At 38.9% G+C, this 17,626-nt stretch overlaps 1 protein-coding gene across 1 annotated transcript in view; it reads left to right on the top strand.

Annotated features, from left to right (window-relative positions):
* FOXP1 (forkhead box P1) overlaps positions 1-17,626 on the top strand; it is a 283,446-nt gene that overhangs the window by 251,026 nt on the left and 14,794 nt on the right. Inside the window, 4 exon segments of the mRNA XM_042781677.1 lie at positions 2,867-2,950; positions 14,495-14,696; positions 14,801-14,880; positions 15,469-15,570. Of these exon segments, the coding sequence (XP_042637611.1) occupies positions 2,867-2,950; positions 14,495-14,696; positions 14,801-14,880; positions 15,469-15,570 (468 nt within the window).

The raw sequence follows: 17,626 nt of genomic DNA, 5'->3' as shown, positions 1-17,626 counted from the left end.
CTGCCCCCGAGCCGTCTCCCTGTGCATAAGCATGATTGGCCTTTTTTAAAAAAAAAAAAAAAAAGACAGGGTTTGTCTTTCATTGTTTGAACAGTTTGTGTTAGAGGTATAATTGATACTAAAAGTCCTAAACTCATCTAAGAATGCAATAGTCCATGTTAGTTTGGACTTAACCTAACAGAAAAGAAAATTTGCCTTTTTGCCTTTTTCTGCCACCTTGCTCATTTTTAGGTGATAGTAAAATTGAATGTGAGGCAAAATAAGGAACCTGGATAGATTTCAACATGGATGCTGAAACTAAGTAATATCCTCATGGAAAAATAATTTGGCTTATGGTAGTTACCCCAGAGTTACGGATGTGGCTCTGTATATGTTTTGAGTATGTGTTCCTGTTGTTGTTGTTGTTGTTGTTGTTATGTGCCATCAAGTCGGCCCCGACTCATAGCGACCCCTCCTTGGGTTTCCGAGGCAGTATCACTACGGAAGTAGGATTGCCCAACCTTCCTTCCGAGGAGTGGCTGGTGGGTTTGAACCACCAGCCGTCTGGTTAGCAGGCAAGTGTCTTAGCCACTATGCTACCAGAGCTCCCTAGCATACTGTTATTACCTTTGACGTGTTAAAAAGTCGGCCTTTGGGTGAAATGTGGAGGAGATGGCTCCTTTTGATGCTGGGAATTTGGATTTTTTATCTACCAAGTTGTCTTTGTAACTGCTACATCAACAGTGTTTATCCCCAAATTAAGTCACATTTAATATTCATCAGACTTTTCAGTAAATACCACCTCTCATCCATTTATTTGTAATGTGCAGCATGGCAGAAACATCTTGTTTTTACTAAGTGGCCCCAATTCATTCTGCCCCACAGTAATTTGAAACCAAAGTTCTTTTTTTTTGTTGTTGTTGTTATTGTTTGTTTTGGTTTTTTTTTAAATACATCTTAAGTATATTTTAGTTTTAGTATGTCAAAATTTAGAAACACTTACATAGAAAACAATAACTGTAGAAAAATACCATTCCCCACATTTTAATTGTTCTGACTGAGCCACTTGGGAAAACTAGATTCCTTTAGCATTATGTGTTCAGAGAATCTTTTAGTTGGCTGTTCAATAACTTACTAAGAACTAGAGGATGAATAACATGAAGTGGTTCCTAATATGGTATCATTTTCATTTCCTGTTTGTTGAAAGAATCATGCTAACTCCATAAGGCCATTTTTTCTTTCTTTTTTAAATTTATTCCTCCCTGAACCACAAGAGAATAAAAAAATCAAATGTTATATGGCTTTAGACTGAGTCACCCACCCAGTTAGGATGAGAGAAAGGTTTTTCTCTTCTGCTTTGTGCCCTTCCTTCCTTCCGTCTCACCCTCGTCCCTGTACTCCTCTTCCCCTTCCTCTTCTCCTTAGAAAATAACTTTTTTCTGAAATGTGAGTCTGTCTTCTTTTTTATTTTGGGATAAGTATAGATTTTACAGACAATCTATTCCTTGATTTTTAAAGGATGTAAGGTTATGTGACATAGAGGGAACAAGTCCTTCCCTGATTCTGAGGCATTATTTTGAACAAATGGTCTATAAATTATTGACATGAGACAGTTCTCTCTCCCTCTTTCCTCCCTCCCTCCCTCTCTCTTTCTCTCTCACATCTCTTCTGTGTTTTCCCTTGACCACACAGCTGTTCTCTTAACAATACCTTTATCTTCTGTGGATATAGTCCACCATTTCTTTGACAGAAGTAATCATTTTCTACCTCCTGTGCCCAACTGTTTCAAGCTATCGAAAACACCATAAGGTTAAAATGATCCAAGGCGAGTTTTTTTTTTAAGTGTATTTAAAAAGTAATATTTGAGTGCCTATTGTGTACCTATATGGTTAGAAACTCCTGTACTTTTGAGAAGATAATTTTTTTACAGAATGAGGAGGTACTCAAACACTGAATAAATGAATAAGGAAGCTTATTCTGTGTTCATTTGAAAAGGGAAACCTGTCCACCCTTGTAGTCCTGCTCCCGCCCTGCTGATAGCATTTGCTGGTGCTATCATAATCTGTACCCACGTGTCCATCTAGCTAGGAGTTTCTCTACAACCACAACAGATGAGTTTATGAGTTTTAGCTCCCTATCTCATTTTCCTCTGGCTTCCTTGTGAATAAGGTTGGTTAAAAGGCATGATTTGTATTGGTCTTTCAGCTGTCTGTGTTGCATGGGACCCTTTGGTGCCAGCTGGTCTAGAACTTCCCAGCTAAAGACTCATGTATTTTGTTGAGAATTCTCATGCCAACACCTCTGGTTAGCTGGTGTTTTAGGTTTCTAGTACTGCTGTAACAGAAATACCACAAGTGATGGCTTTAGCAAACAGAATTTTATTTTCTCACAGTTTTGGAGGTTAGAAATCCAAATTCAGAGCACCAGCTCTAGGGGAGGGTTTTCTCTCTCTGTCTGGTCTGGAGGAAGGTCCTTTTCTCTCTGGCTTCTGCTTCCTGGTTCCTTGGAGATCTCTACGTGTCTTGGCATCTGTCTCACCCCTTCTCCCCTGCTGGCTTGTTTAATCTCTTTTATATCTCAAAAGAGAGTGACTCAAGATACACCTACTGTAATCCTGCTTCATTAACATAACAAAGCGACGTATTCCCACATAGGATTATAACCACAGGCATTGGGTTAAGATTTACAACACATAATTTTAGGGACACGACTGAACCTGTAACACAGTTTGGCAGTGGTCATATAGATTTAAAAACAATTAGGCAATGAAAATGATTCTGCCATGTGCTGTGCTACTATAGTTTAAGTTGGAATAGTATCCTTTCAGGTGTTAGAATAGTAATGCATTTATATTCCAAGAAGTAACAAAGCACTTTCTCCCTTCTAGCTTGCAAAAGACAAAGAGCGCCTGCAAGCTATGATGACCCACCTGCACGTGAAGTCTACAGAACCCAAAGCCGCCCCTCAGCCTGTAAGTACTGATCCCTGCCAAGTGGCCAAAAAAAAAAAGACCTTGCAGTATTTTCTTCTCTACACAAGGCAACTTTGGTAGGTTTCAGAGTTGAAGATTTAAAGTTCACTTCTGTTTCTGGTTAACTTCTATGATGAGATGGTAGGATGGTCCTTGTCATCACCAGACCTGGTCCTTGCCCATAGGCTCAACCAGCTCTTCTTTGGCTGAGAATGATTGATGCTAAACTGAAGTACTAAAATGTCTTAGGAATTCACTGAAAGAAGAAAATCTTTCAGAGTGGTGAATTCAGAGAAAGGAGCTAGACCATGAAGGCAGAAGAAAGATGCATTTCAGCCTAGCTAAGCTAAGAACTCTGGTGGCGTAGTGCCTAAGATATTTGCCTGCTAACCAAAAGGTTGATAGTTTGAACCCACCCACCACTCCGTGGAATAAAGATGAGGCACTCTGCCTCTGTAAAGATTTACAGCCTTGGAAACTCTATGGGGGGTCACCTGTGAGTCAGAATCAACTCAATGGCAGTGAGTTTGGTTTCTTGGAAGCTGAGAGATGGTGGTATTTGAGAAAAGGAGGGAGTAATCGTCAAGTATAAGTGAAACAAAGGAAGGGAATGAGAAACACACTGAAAATCCCAGTAACAAGTTGCTATCAGGTTGATTCCAACTACATGTGTAACAGAGTGGAGCTGTGTTCCATAGGGCTTTCACTGGATGGTTTTTCAGAAGTAGATTGCCAGCCTTTTTTCCTCAGGCACCTCTGGGTGGGCTCAAACTCCTGCAGCCTTTCAGTTAGCAGTCAAGTGTCTCAGCCATTTGCATCACCCATGGACACCACTGTAAGAGTAGTTAGAGTCTAAATTATTGAGAGCATCTATCTCATAGTTAGGAAGGAATTTGAAGTAAAAACTGCTCCTTCACAGTTCGAAGACCAAACATGGTACCAGTATTAGGGATAATTTTTGCAATCTCCTATTTCTTACCTTGTTCCCTTTGATTTGATTTTGACCATCCAGGCACTGGCAGTTAACATCCAAGTGGAAGGATGGTATCTAAGCCCCAAATCCTGTCTTGGGCCTCATTCCATATTATAAATCAATCTCGTAAGCAGTTGTATTTCTCATATACTTACATTTCTCAAATTCTTCTAGTAGCTTCAACTGATTATTCAAAATGGAGAGAATGCCTTGCTTCTTGATTTTAAGATTTGTAAAATTTAAAGGTACACTGCCTTTATTTGATTTTGCTTGGAGTCACTGTGTGAAAATTAATTGAGCGTTGACAATCTATAGTTAGTACCAGCAATTTTAATCAATATGCAATGATGCAGCATAATGGCAAAGTATTGGTTTATCTGTTTTGACTGATTTTTTTCTATAAATAAAGCAAACATACACCCATATATGTATGATTTATGGTGATAGAAATAAAACGGAGTCAGACTATTAACCCAGCAAATATGGTAGCCTGCCAAGATGCAGTTGGCAGACAAAATTAATGTCTGAAACAGAACACATTACTGAGATATAGGACATAAAATCATTAAACACTTCGCGCATCCATTTTTACTAGGAAAGAGTCCTTAGCTTCCACGTATTTTACAGTAAATGACTGCAGGACTAGGTGTGTGGGCTACTAAAAAGAAAGGAAAGAAAAGAACCAGGCTACTCAGTGTTGTGGAATCAGTAGTCAACTGTGCTATTTTTATCACCCTCTCCCAAAGACTGGGAAAAACACAAACTCAGCTAAGCAAATTGGTGAGACGCTGGAGGTGACTTGGCTAACTTCTCCAGTGGGTATTGCCAGTTGCAAAGGGTACCCGTCTCCTTGGAATCCTCTGAAAGTCTTCAGTTGGCTTTACTTTTCAAGGACAGTGTTTTCCCCAGGAAGATGGCTTTGAGTCTTTAGACAGAGAAAAGGAGAGAATGAGATAATCTCTTTTCTCTGTGGATAAAAGATATAATGATAAAATAACATTGGGACTTCTTACTCTAGGAATGAATGTATTTTTTCATCATGGCCTTCCTTGGGAGGAAGAAGCATAAAACTAAAGACAAGTCGTGGCAAAGCCCCATGGGGCATCTGCAAGTGATAGGGCTGACTGTCAACAAGCAGTGCCATATACATAAGCCTAGAGAAACCACAGAAGGACCATTGGGAATCTCCATGAGGACCAGTGTTAAGCAGCCAATAAACAGGGAAAAGCAGCCGAAGGGAGAAATGAATAGGCAAGGAAGGTTTGTCTTGATTAGTATTTAAAAAAAAAAAAAAAGTGTTTTACATTGTTGAAAATTATAACTTTGAAGGAGACCTCCTACTAAATTTATTTTTAACTGCTCTATTGAAAATTCTCTACCACTAGCCAACATTATCTCTTAGTAGCTCAGCACAGTGTTTCTTTATTAAAAGAAATAGGCACGAATATTTTTGACTGAAAAATTAATAGCTTTTGAATTGATACACAGCAGGTTTTCTTTTGCAAAGAAGTCCAATATCGCTGCACAGCACTTCTATAACCATTTATTTAGAGTCCAAGTCAAACCTTTGACAGCTAGAGCAGCGCTACAAGCCAATATAAAGAACTCCAAGATGTAAACCAACAATGGGCCGTCTGTGTGAGGTTTGCCATTGTCAAATACATAGATTGTTTGGATTAGTTTATGTAAATGTACTGTTGTATTACCCTTTGAAAAAAAAAAAGATCACATTTGTGTATGAAAAGTGGTTCCCTTCACAGGCAGCATTATAAATTCCTTATCCTTTAACTTACATGTAAGAAGTAAAAATTGGTGCCTGACAAGCAGATATTGTGTGACAGTCTGTTGTCGGAGTGAGCCTGCCTTCTTTTCATTTATTGGAAAATAGAAAATTTTATTATAGATATCATCTTGTAAATCAGGAATTATTAAAATACGTACAGGTGAGGCATTTGGAAATTAATTATAAAAGGTAAACGTGCAATGTTTTGCATAAATTTTTACTTCCTTACTCCCTCAAAAAAGATACATGCATACAGCAAAATTACCTCGATTCTTTCCATTTTAGGGACACGCGGGTACCTGGTGGCCAATTCTAATGTGCAAAGTAATTAACTTATCTCACCCTCAACAATAGGAAGTTTAGCATGTGTTCAAATTAGTATTCTTTTAGCTATCTTTGATTTGAAAAATGACAGTCACTGGGAATCCACATCTAACCAGAGATAGGGACTTTCAGGTTACAGCCTTGCCAATAAGTTTACAAAGTATTTTCCTTTTTTCCATTTCTGTTGAAAAGAAGCTTCATGTTTACTTTAAAATTCTTAGTCACTAAGTAGTAGGATACTTTGCTGTAAATGTTACTTTCCACTAAATGCCATTTGGGTGGTAAGCGTCATTTCTTATCTCATAGCATCAAACCTGTCCCCATTTCATCACATCAAAGAAACTGCTAAAGCACTTTTAGACTGTTCTTTCATCAGCTGAGACATATTTTCTAGACCCATTTGTGGGGCTTGTCTTTGGATTTGGATCGTTACAGGATATGTTCATCTCAGGACTGTTCGCAAGTTTTTAGATGTGAACCTGACCTCAGCCCACACTGAGAACCATATCAGTGAATTGGATTATGAGTCTGCAGTTTTCTTTTTCCTTGGACTCTTTTGTAGCATCTCTTCATGCTTGCCATGAAATCTTTTAACCCAAAAAAACCTTTCCTTTCAGAATGATACCCAAGTCTCAGATTATGGGTTTTTTTTTTTTTTTTTTGCAAAGGGTATCTCTACTTATAATTCTGCCTTGTTCTTTGCCTGTGTGATGTTTCGGTGTTGGTCAATGTGTGAGAGGGTTTTGCTGTTAGTTGCCATGGGGTCAACTCACGGAGACCCCACGAGTGCAGAGTATAACTTTTCCATAGGGCTTTCAAGGTTGTGACCTTTTGGAAGCCAATCTACAGGCTTTCCTTCCGAAGCACTTCTTAGGTGGGTATGAACCGCCAACCTTTTGGCTAGTAGCCGAGCCCTGCATTGAAAATGAAACTATTCCATTAACAAATATTTATTAAGCATGCTACATACTGAAGATAGAACAGTAAAACAAGAGAACACTATTAGGCCACTGAGGTGTTTGGAGTCTTGTGGGACAAATTGACAGGTAAATACACCCACCTCCCCCCAACGCACACACAGAAGAATGGTGGGGTGTTGAAAGATTTCTAGGGAACACAGTCTGAGAAATAAATATGAGGAACCTGGTAAAGAGTTACTCAGCTTCCAGAAACCTTCCTTGGATTAAGGGTTGGGTGTGTGTGTCTGAAGGAAAACAGCTGGGAGGAGGAGGTACATAGTAAGGATCAGTGTGGAGGAAAGGAAGGAATAGCCAACATCAGCTGAGATAAGCTTTTTATACTTCTAACAAATCTGGGCTGTGCATGTAAGAGTATGTGAAAGTCCACTAGCACAACTGTATGTTCTAACAGTTTGGTACATATGGTGGGAAAACCTTTGTTGGTGTACGTTTATCATGGCCAAAATTTGTGATTTTTTTTTTCTTTTTTAAATGTGATTTGAGTGAAAGTTTGCAGAGCAAATTCATTTTTCATACAACATTTCATACACATTTTGTCTCATGACATTGAGTGCAATTCCCCACAATGTAACAGCTCTCCTCCTGTTTCCTCCCTGTAGTTTGCTCTTGCCTGTGTCCTTCCCTCCCATGTGCTCCTACCCGTCCCCCTCCCAAGCTGTCTCCCTAAACAAACACTGCCCTTCTGCTCGCCCATGATTGATTGCTCTAAGGAGTGTATCTACCTGGTGTAAATGTTCACCCCATATGCCTGTCTGTTGTTTGGCTGGAAACCACAGGAGTGACTTCAGTTCCAGACCTGAAGGGTAACTAGGGGCCATAATTCCCATGGGTCTCACCAGGCTCTATCAGACCAGTTAACCTGGTCTTTTCTTTTTTTTTTTTTTCCCTAATGATTTAGAGTTTTGTTCCGTATTGTTCTCCCACTTTATCCAGGATCTCCTGCACTGATGTCTTCTGAGTGGTTGACAGTGGTAGCAAGGAACCATCTAGCTCTCCTGGTCTCATGGTCATATAGGCCTAGGATCACAGTGTATACCAGTCTCTTGGACTAATTGTTTCCATGTGTCTTTGGTTTTCTTCATTCTTCTTTGCTCTGGATGAAGAGAGACCCATCGTTGCATGTAGATGGCCACTTGGCAAAATTTTAAGAACCCGGTCACTACTCACCAAAGTAGGATGTAGAACAATGTTTTCATGTAGTATGCTGTGCCAATTGAGTTGGATGTCCCCTGCATCAATAGTCCCAAGTCCACAGATCCAACTATTTGCTCCGTCCAGGTAGCTGCCTGTGACCAAGAAGCTACCATAACTTTGCCCCTTGTCACCTCCCAAAATTTGTGATCTTTGGAGATTTACAAAATTCCTTCTCTTTTCCATGGAAAGAGATGCAAAAGAGAAAAATCCAACAATGGTAAGCTGCCCTAATGAAAATGATTGATACTCTTTTGTTCCAAAGTCAGTAACATTTTCGAAGTAAACACCAAAATGTGCCACATGGGAGTTCATGCCATCACGTGCACTCATGAGAGAATATGCTGAGATATTTCTTTGGAGGGGGGTGTAGCTTAGAGGACAAAACAATAACAGCAACAACAAAAAGACACATGTCTATGTTAAGACTTTATTGTTAAGGATTTTTTAAAAGCCTTTTCACTATATATCTTTATGTTAGGAAAACATTGCAAATCATATTTTATAATACTGCGTATACAAGAGGTATACTTTGCTTTAGGGTGTTCCTACACATCAGAGAACAGTCCTGATCCCAGAGAGACCACATTCTTTCAGATTTGGTGAGCAAGTAATTATAGTGTAGGTAGCATATCCTCTTTATGAAAATGTTATAAAACATTTACAGGACCGTGGATATTTGGAATGAAATGCACTGTTAGATTTTCCTTTTTACGCATTTTCTTTTCCTCTAACCATAGCAATTAAGACTGTTTTGAAATCATGTTTTTAGCCACTATAAAAACAAAGTGCCCCCCTTGTGGAAGCAAAAGGGTCTTTCGACTCTAAAGGTAATGACCAATCATTTGGGTTGAGGTGACCTTGCTTTAGAGTTGGAGAAGTAATATTAGGCAGCAATAAAAAGGGATTCTTAGACACAACACACAAAAGCTGTTTTTATATACTGTTTTCATTAAGTCCCCCTCCTCAGCTCAACTCCGATGTTTTGTTTTTATCTTTTTTTAGTATTGCTGCCAGTAACACCACTTTCTAGGCCGCCACCCTCTGCCAGCACCCGTCTCTAATTCAGTAACATGGCCAGGCCGAGGCGGTCAAGGAGGCAAAGACTCGTAACAAAAGCCTCCAGCTGCCACCCACTGTCCTACCCTCCCCACAGTCTGGTAACGTCCCTTTGGCCTCAGAAAGGCGGCCTCTGAACACGAGTGATTCATGTCTAGAAACGCCATGCAGTTTAAGCATGTCTTGAGCCTTGCTCAGGCCAGTAAAACCAACGGCAGAAAAACAAGTTTTGTGAGCCTGGAAGGTCCCTACTATGCCGTTGTGTCCCTTGGTGTTTTGGTTTCAGGTTTGCCTTTTGTTCTCAAACAGTTTTCATGTGAGGCAAGAGCACAAACAAAAACAAAAATGAGTTCTTATGGGAATACTTACAAGTCTGTTTCTGTCCGGGGTTTACATCAGCGGTTTGTTTATTTTTTAAAAATGTGAGTGACTCATCTTCTCTAAAAGGGAGAGAAGGTTACTGTTCAAAAACTACAGACTCCTTTTATTCTTTTTCTTCTTCTTTTTTTAAAATAGGACAAACCAGGATATTAGGCAGCTGATAACAGTTCTGATAGTTGGGTAAGATTTCTAGAAATATCCTTATGTGACTGAAATGGGGAAAAAGATGATACTTAAAGGCACCCCCTCCCCCCAAAAATTATTATTATTATTAATTTATTTTTTTGAACAAAATGCTATAGCAAGTTTAAGTGACGTAACAATTTAACTTTTGGCCAGAGTTTCAAAGAGATCATCTTTGCTGAAATCATCCCATGATGGAAACATGCCGTGTACAAACTATCAGTGTTACTAACTTTTCTAAACATAGCAACTTCTTTTTAAATAGAAAATGAACACAATAAGAAAAATAGGCTTTCCACCAGGAAAAGAAACCCTCCCAGTCCAATCCCTTCCTGCTCCGTGCACTGGGGAAAAAAAAAAAATTCCTGTTAAAACCTTCAGTGCAATCAGAAACATGAAGTCCATATGCTTTTGTTTCTACTTGATGATTATATTAAGATTTAATAGTTTACAATTAAGATGAATATTTCAAGATTACATTGTTGCTTATTTGCTCTTCTGTTCTAAGTCTGTAATTAATTTTTTTTTTTTTTCCCTTTTTGGTCCCCTTTTTCTCAGAGATCTTAATTAAAAGAGCAGGTTTGGTTTGAACACGGAGCTTGTTTTGAATCCTTCCCCATGTTCCCTCTTATCTCTCCCGCGTGACCTTCCCCCTCGAAGATGGTTTCTCCTTAAGATGAGCATGTGATCATCAAACAAATGTGTAAAAGTTAAGAAACTTCTATAGCAGTTGACAAGGTTGACATTTCATTAACTTGTTGGTTCAGCCTTCAGATGATTTCATGAGGCAAAGCACCCTCTGTTTGGAGTTTACAGCTTTTTGTTCTTCCTTCCCTCACAGACTACAGTCATGTTTAATTTGGAATCTGGGCTCCTTTGGCAAATTAGCAATTAGAACAATTTTGTGGGAATATGTATATGTGTCATTAGTTTCCCTGCAAATTAATAGCAAGGGCAGAGGTCAGGCAGAAATTTTCCACTTGACTGCCGCTCCTCTATTGAGACTTGGCACTTGGTTTTGGAATGGCCACAGCTGTTCTCAGCCACACTCTTCCTCTAGGAGAACTGTCTTTTAATTAGTTTACCTCATAGCCATCATTACAAATATTACTGCCTCTCCTCCTCGAAATAAAATTACTGTTTCTACAAAATATTCCAGTGACATCTTGCACCACTGCACATTGATGGTGGGGTCACTCGAATGCAGCATTTAATCATTAGATCACCTCCATACACGTCTCCTAATTAGAGTCCTTACAATACATTTTTATCTGGTAATTAGCTGAGATTGGCTGCTTCCTCTGTGGCTTATTAGAGACAGCCCAGCAGTGGGTGTGAATCACGGTGTCATTTGTCAAGCCTGGTAAGCCCCCTCTCTGCTCTCTTCTGGCTTAGTGTTTTATTTCCAGTTGCTACCTCAGAAGCCTCAGGAAATCCTACCTGGGTCTCTCTCTTCCTGGGTCATGCTAACCTGGAGGGATTTTCTTTTCACTGTAGCTTTTTTTTGCAAGAAACAGTCCAAATGCTAAAGCTTTGTAAGCTACAGTTGTTGAATTCTTTTTGCGTTTGGTGACATCGTTTTATCATGTTGTGTGGCTTGTCTGCTCTTCTTATATGAGGGCACCCAAGAAGATGGCCTCCCAGTGCTGAATGTTTACTTGCATGTTGATTGGTGGCAGTTAAATGAAAATCCGGTGGATTTGGTGATTATTCTTTTCCTTCACAAAACTGGAAATTAACATGCATATTTCTTAAGGGTACTTATGTTTATAGGAAAGCTTTCGTTTTGCTTTTTGAAGAAAGCCAAGATGTTTTGGGTAATGGGAAAAGAGAAACCTAAGAGTTGAGCTTTAGTCCACAGGATTGCTTATGGTTGGTGGGCATGCTTTCGCTGGCCACAGTTGCCATTTGATGGTAAGTGCTACAGGGCCAGCAGTTGTGAGCTTTATTCTGTTTTCCCTCCCTGCAGTGCCAAGTGCCTTATGTTTGATCAGTAGGTATTTATCATATCACAGTCATATGCAGGGGTCAAAGCTCTTCACTGAATCCTTTCAAGAAATGAGCATACAAAAAAAAAAACTATTTAGTATTTATTTTTCTGTTCACTGGGCAGAAGAAGATGATTATAAAAAGATTTTAAAATCACACAAGTGTGTATTTGATACTGGGTTCACGTTGTGAATATGGACATGTTATTTAATGTCTCCAAGCCTCAGTTTGCTCATCTGAGATATGAGGCATAACATGGTAGTTGTTAGTGGCCATATGATAATTAAATGGTTCAAAACATGATTTTTATAGATCTCACTCTTGGCTTTCCAAAGTGTTCATCTATTCTTAGCTAAGCCTCAGCATCAACCTGTGTATTTCTGAGCATTAGCCTTTTGTGTCCTGATTGTCTTGAACCTTTGCTTGGGCCAATGGTTGTATGTCCCTGACGGTGGTCAGCGATTAAGATCCAGGCAAAAAGAGCTCAGCCACCAACCTTTCTCCCTGGCCTCTCAACTCAGCTCCTTTCCGGAGCTTCCAACCAGGTGGTGGTGTTGCTTAGTTTGCAGATGTGTCTTGAAGTTGGTCTCTGCCACTGTTGAGAAAGCAGCTCATAGCATCTCTGGATGGGCTGTTTTTAAGGACCATGCCATCACCATACCTTGTTTTCAGGCATTGGTCTTTGTTGTCTGGCAAGCCAACATTTCAAGCTGAAAATAAAAAGGAAAGCAATAACTAGCAGCTATCAACCCAACATTATAATTTCCGGCACCATGTTTTCATATTTCCATTACTATTTCCCCAATAATATTGGATCTTTTTTTTCCCTTCCACATTGATTTGTTTTCTCGTGGAACTTTGCTAAATATATGAGAGATGGTTCTTCAGTACTAGAGCATGAGTGAAGGTTGAGTCTTCTCAACAAATTGGAGCTCTGTTTTAATGTCTTCTTTGATTATGATCACAAGGCAATCTCATTTTTAATAGCTTCCATAAATAATACCTTGCACTTAGGACTGGAGTAATTGTGAAATAGATTTATTGTGTTAAGTAATTTGAAATCTGGTTTGAGAAAATGTCACCGAGAACAACAACAAAACCTACTTTGGTGAAGTTTCTTGGATTTGAGGGCTGCTTTGCATATCTGAGATAGCAATTATTTGTAACCTGGAAGCAGTCGAGTTCTTCGTCACAGCCAGATATAAATAGTATTTCTGTACAACAATTTTTGAAATTGGGGATAAGCTCATTTATAAGAACAGCACTTTGAGGTGAAGGTGAAAGAAATGGAGTAGCTAGCTAGCTAGCTGGTTAGGTAGATAAAATACGTAGGCTGTACCAAACTGAACTCACTGTCATGGAGTCAATTCACCCCCCATTGGATTTCCAAGCCTGTAAATCTTTATGGAAGCAGACTGCCCCATCTTTCTTCCATGGAGTAGCTCGTGAGTTTGCACCGTTGACCTTCTGGTTATTCACCAAATACCTTAACCGCTACACCGCCAGAGCTCCTTAGGTAGGTAGGTAGATGGAGTGAAAACAATACCCATTCATTTCTTTTAAACTACTTTAAATACATAAATGTTTACTTCCTTACTTGATGCCTTAGGTTATTCTGTTATATTCCAGAGCATCAAAGATGGAAGGAAAAATCCCTACAGTTTCATCTCTCTCATATGCCATATTCTTTTTAAATTAATAAATTCCTATCCCGTATTTGAGAGAAATTAATGAAGATTACACCTGAAGCTTTTAAAGATTAGTCTCTGCCAACTGCTAGAAATAAATGAAGTCTTCCTGGATCTGTGTCCCTCTTTTTGGTATGAGCCATGGGCCAAACATATTTCCAGTAGTTCCTGTCTGTAAAGCTTCATTATGGACCTGCATAGCCTGTCTCCCTGTGCTGTCTAGTGTAGTAGCCATTTTCCACCTATGACTATTTAAATGCAGCAAAAATTAAGTAAAAACAGTTGCTCAGTTGTACTAGCAGATCAGTGTGGCCAACTCTTTTGGATGGTTCAGATGTACACCAATGTATTCCACCTGGTGTTTGCTGAAACATGAGTCTGCATTGGTGATACAAGGACTCTAGCTTCCAAGGCATATTAGGATGGTGAAGACAGAAGTTATAATTAAAGACATTTGTTTTGACCCAGTAATTTCAAACTCATTTGGCTAGGCAACCCTGTTTTGTGTCTGTTAAACAGGTGTTTACAGCCTTTGGAAAAAACCTGTCTCACCAGAAAGCAAGGAGAGTAGTGCAAGAAATAATATTCTAAATAGCAAATGACTTGTTTGTACATGGGAGTTCATCTTCTGTTTCCCTTGATCATAAACATATTAGAGTCCCTGGGTGGTGCAAGGTGTAACACTGTTGGCTGCTGACCAAAAGATTGGAGGAGCTTCAGGTCCACCCAAGGGCACCGCCAAAGAGAAGCCAGGCATCTACTTCTGAAAAGCCAGCCATCGAAAGCCCTTCATAGGGCACAGTTCTGCTGGCACCCATGGTGCTGCTGTGAGTCGACTTGGCAGCAACTTGTAATGGATAAAGTGATTTACTCCTGGATGTAAAGCTAGCCATGCAGACCTTGTGGTATTCTTGCTTTATTTTAGATTCCCTTTTGGTGGTTCTGTTTCTCTGGAAGTGGCCTTAGCTTTAATAATTATTCTTTTCATTACAGCTGAACCTGGTATCAAGTGTCACACTCTCCAAGTCTGCATCAGAGGCTTCTCCACAGAGCTTACCTCATACTCCAACGACCCCAACCACCCCCATCACTCCTGTCACCCAAGGCCCCTCCGTCATCACCACCACCAGCATGCACACGGTGGGCCCAATCCGCCGGCGGTACTCAGACAAATACAATGTGCCCATTTCTTCAGGTAGATACTTCAGTTTTGCCTTATGTAGATTTGTATTATTCAATTCTTATAGATCAGCCTCTTTATAAAAAGTGATAATTAATAGGACAATGATTCTTATTTAGCAGATATTGCGCAGAACCAAGAGTTTTATAAGAATGCAGAAGTTAGACCACCATTTACATATGCATCTTTAATTAGGCAGGTAAGTAAATTATATCCAAAGGTGTACATATACAGGGATCTGTTATATTGATGAAGTAAATTTAAAACCATTTAGTATGCAAGCATGCTCGAACCTTTTCTATAAGGTTTTTTAAAACTGCAATATATAACATAATTGCTTTTGATTAAGTATTACAATACGATGTGATTATTAGGAAATTCATTTCACACAACAGTGAAAATGAGCCTGTTTAAAGATGGCAAGTCAATTATCACAAGCTACAGTAATCTCTGATCCCTAGAATTAATCTGAGCTCTAAATAATTACTGAGCTTTAATCAGCTAGTGAAATGTTTTGCATTTCTCTTTGATTCTGCTTTGTGAATGACTAATAAATTAATATTTCTGTACAGAAACAGAAATAAAAACTCAAAACAATTAGATAATTCCATTTTGAATTCTGCTATTGAACTGTTAAATGCAACCATTAATCTTAGATCATTTTGTAAAATCTTTTTTAGGATTTAGCTCTGAATCACTGTTATTTCTTATTTTCAAGAAACTGCATAATGATGATTCTGCTGATTTGGTCATAAATTACCTTCTTGTGTTGCTTTTCACTTGACAGGCCATTCTTGAATCTCCAGAAAAGCAGCTAACACTAAACGAAATTTATAACTGGTTCACACGAATGTTTGCTTACTTCCGGCGCAATGCAGCCACGTGGAAGGTAAGTTTTTTCTGAGGCGTGTTTATTCTTGACCGTTGCCATTTATAGAGTAGAATCTTTTGTTGACAAAAAGTAAAGTAGTTGTAGTATAAGGAAGTTGTGTTATTTTGCTATACTCAACTATAGGAATGTTTGATTGAGGAGACCATTCCACTGTGGTTGAAATGCTCCCATGGAACACTTGGGATCACATGGGCCAACTGGTAAAACCATCTCGTTGCCCAGATGTTGAGGGTGTTCTGCAGCTTAACACCAAAGTCATTCTTTTAGCACAGCCAATATTTGCAGAGAGGCATTTTCTAATCATTTGGAACCTGGAGAAATGATCAGACAAACCTGATACAGCCTTTATTGGTTGGATAAAAGCCCATTAACTTTTTTTGTAGCACAGCTATACAACGCAAGAACTAGCACTGAACTAGCACTAGTATGTGGGAGTTACTGTACTTGTACTGTTGATTAAAATGATTGTTTTTAAGTTGAGAGATTGATTGTCCCTCAGAGAACCAGAAACACCCAGGAAGAAAAGTAGCTTCTGAATTATATAGCATCATTATTATATCATTTGTTATAAAACAGGTCAGATTCCATACGTCCATGTTGAATGTCCCCAGCAATGCCTAGGGTCACAGGACGTACCTCATTCCACACTTGGTTCATGACTTCTGTTACTGTTTATTCTGTTGTAGTAGAGTAAGCTCTCACAGGTATTTAGATTTCCCCTCTTTCCATTTATTTATTGTATTTTTAGTACCTGGAATTTTTGTCAACCCTCCACTCTAGGCAAAATGCAACCATTTTAGGATTATTTCAGTTGCCATTATTTTAAATAGGGATTCATTATGCCAGGAAAACTTGTTTTGCTTGAAATGAATGTTTTCCTGGTGCATTCCTTAATAAATTTATATGAGAGAAAATATTTCTAAGTTCTTGATAAGTTTTTAAAGAAGATGAAGTGACCATTGAATTAATTCCTCAACTTTTCAGAGCTATGAATCTCTATCTTTTCATTTCCATGAAGCCACCTGGGTGCTGAGGGGAACATGTTTTCAAAATCCTCAGCCTGACTTGGGAAATAAATTACAAAGTCTCTTTAGTTAAAAATGCTTTAGACAGTTTCTTGAAAATTGCCTTTTATTTAATAGTACTAATACAAATGCTCAAATTTAAAAATTTCCAAACACAGGATGAAGGTGATGTTTAAGCTCAGATCTGCAGACTTCCATGTTTCAGTTTTTCAAACTGTAGGCAAAATGTCATTAACATATATATGCAATTTAACATATATATGCAATCCTAGATGAAGTCCTTAACGACTCATAAATACGCATAGGTTTCCTTGCGTGTCCTTATGTATACTGTGATCATAGACAAAAGATGACACGCCCAGTTGGAAGTTATGACTAAGATAGAGCTTAATCATCCTTGTAGAAAGCTCTTGGTTTCTCGTTGCTTTATGCTTAGATGTATAGCCTTGGGAAGTTAAGGCGCAGGTGGATCTACAGAAATAGTTTTCTCCCAGAAGCAGCTTCTGTAGACTGCTTATACTTTTTGACACTGTGGTGAATTATTACAAAACATCAGAAAACAGTTAGGTTAGGTTGAGAAGAAATGCTGTTCTTCTCCTCGCCCCAGGCCCAAGATGTAAGATGTGTCTCCTATATGTATACATGTTCTGTCTGGATTTCTTAAGTAACTTTGGGTAGCTTTGTTTGTTTATTTTAACTTCCTTGATGGTTTTCTGGGAGACAGCTTCAGAGCCTTATGCTGTGCCTTTATGCAATAGGAAAAGCTTATTTAAAGGCCAGGCTACATGTTAAACACAAAGACATTTGTCCTACTAATTATACATTCTAGTAGATGTTTTCTTAAGAAAACCTACCAAACATTTTTGATTGTAATAGTCATCTTGGCATCTTTAGCCTACCCCAGTTATGCTGACATTGCTCAAACACTTGTCCTTGTGAGCAGTCCTCTACTCGATGCAATAAAATTTCTCACCATCTTTTAAATATTCCATATTGGAGAGCAAAGATCATCCTTCTCCAGTTTGGAC

This window comes from Orycteropus afer, unplaced genomic scaffold, assembly GCF_000298275.1.
Source record: "Orycteropus afer afer isolate SDZICR_OR568_19922 unplaced genomic scaffold, OryAfe1.0 scaffold00149, whole genome shotgun sequence".
NCBI classification, from domain to species: domain Eukaryota; kingdom Metazoa; phylum Chordata; class Mammalia; order Tubulidentata; family Orycteropodidae; genus Orycteropus; species Orycteropus afer.
This window is presented reverse-complemented; position numbering and strand designations above follow the sequence as displayed.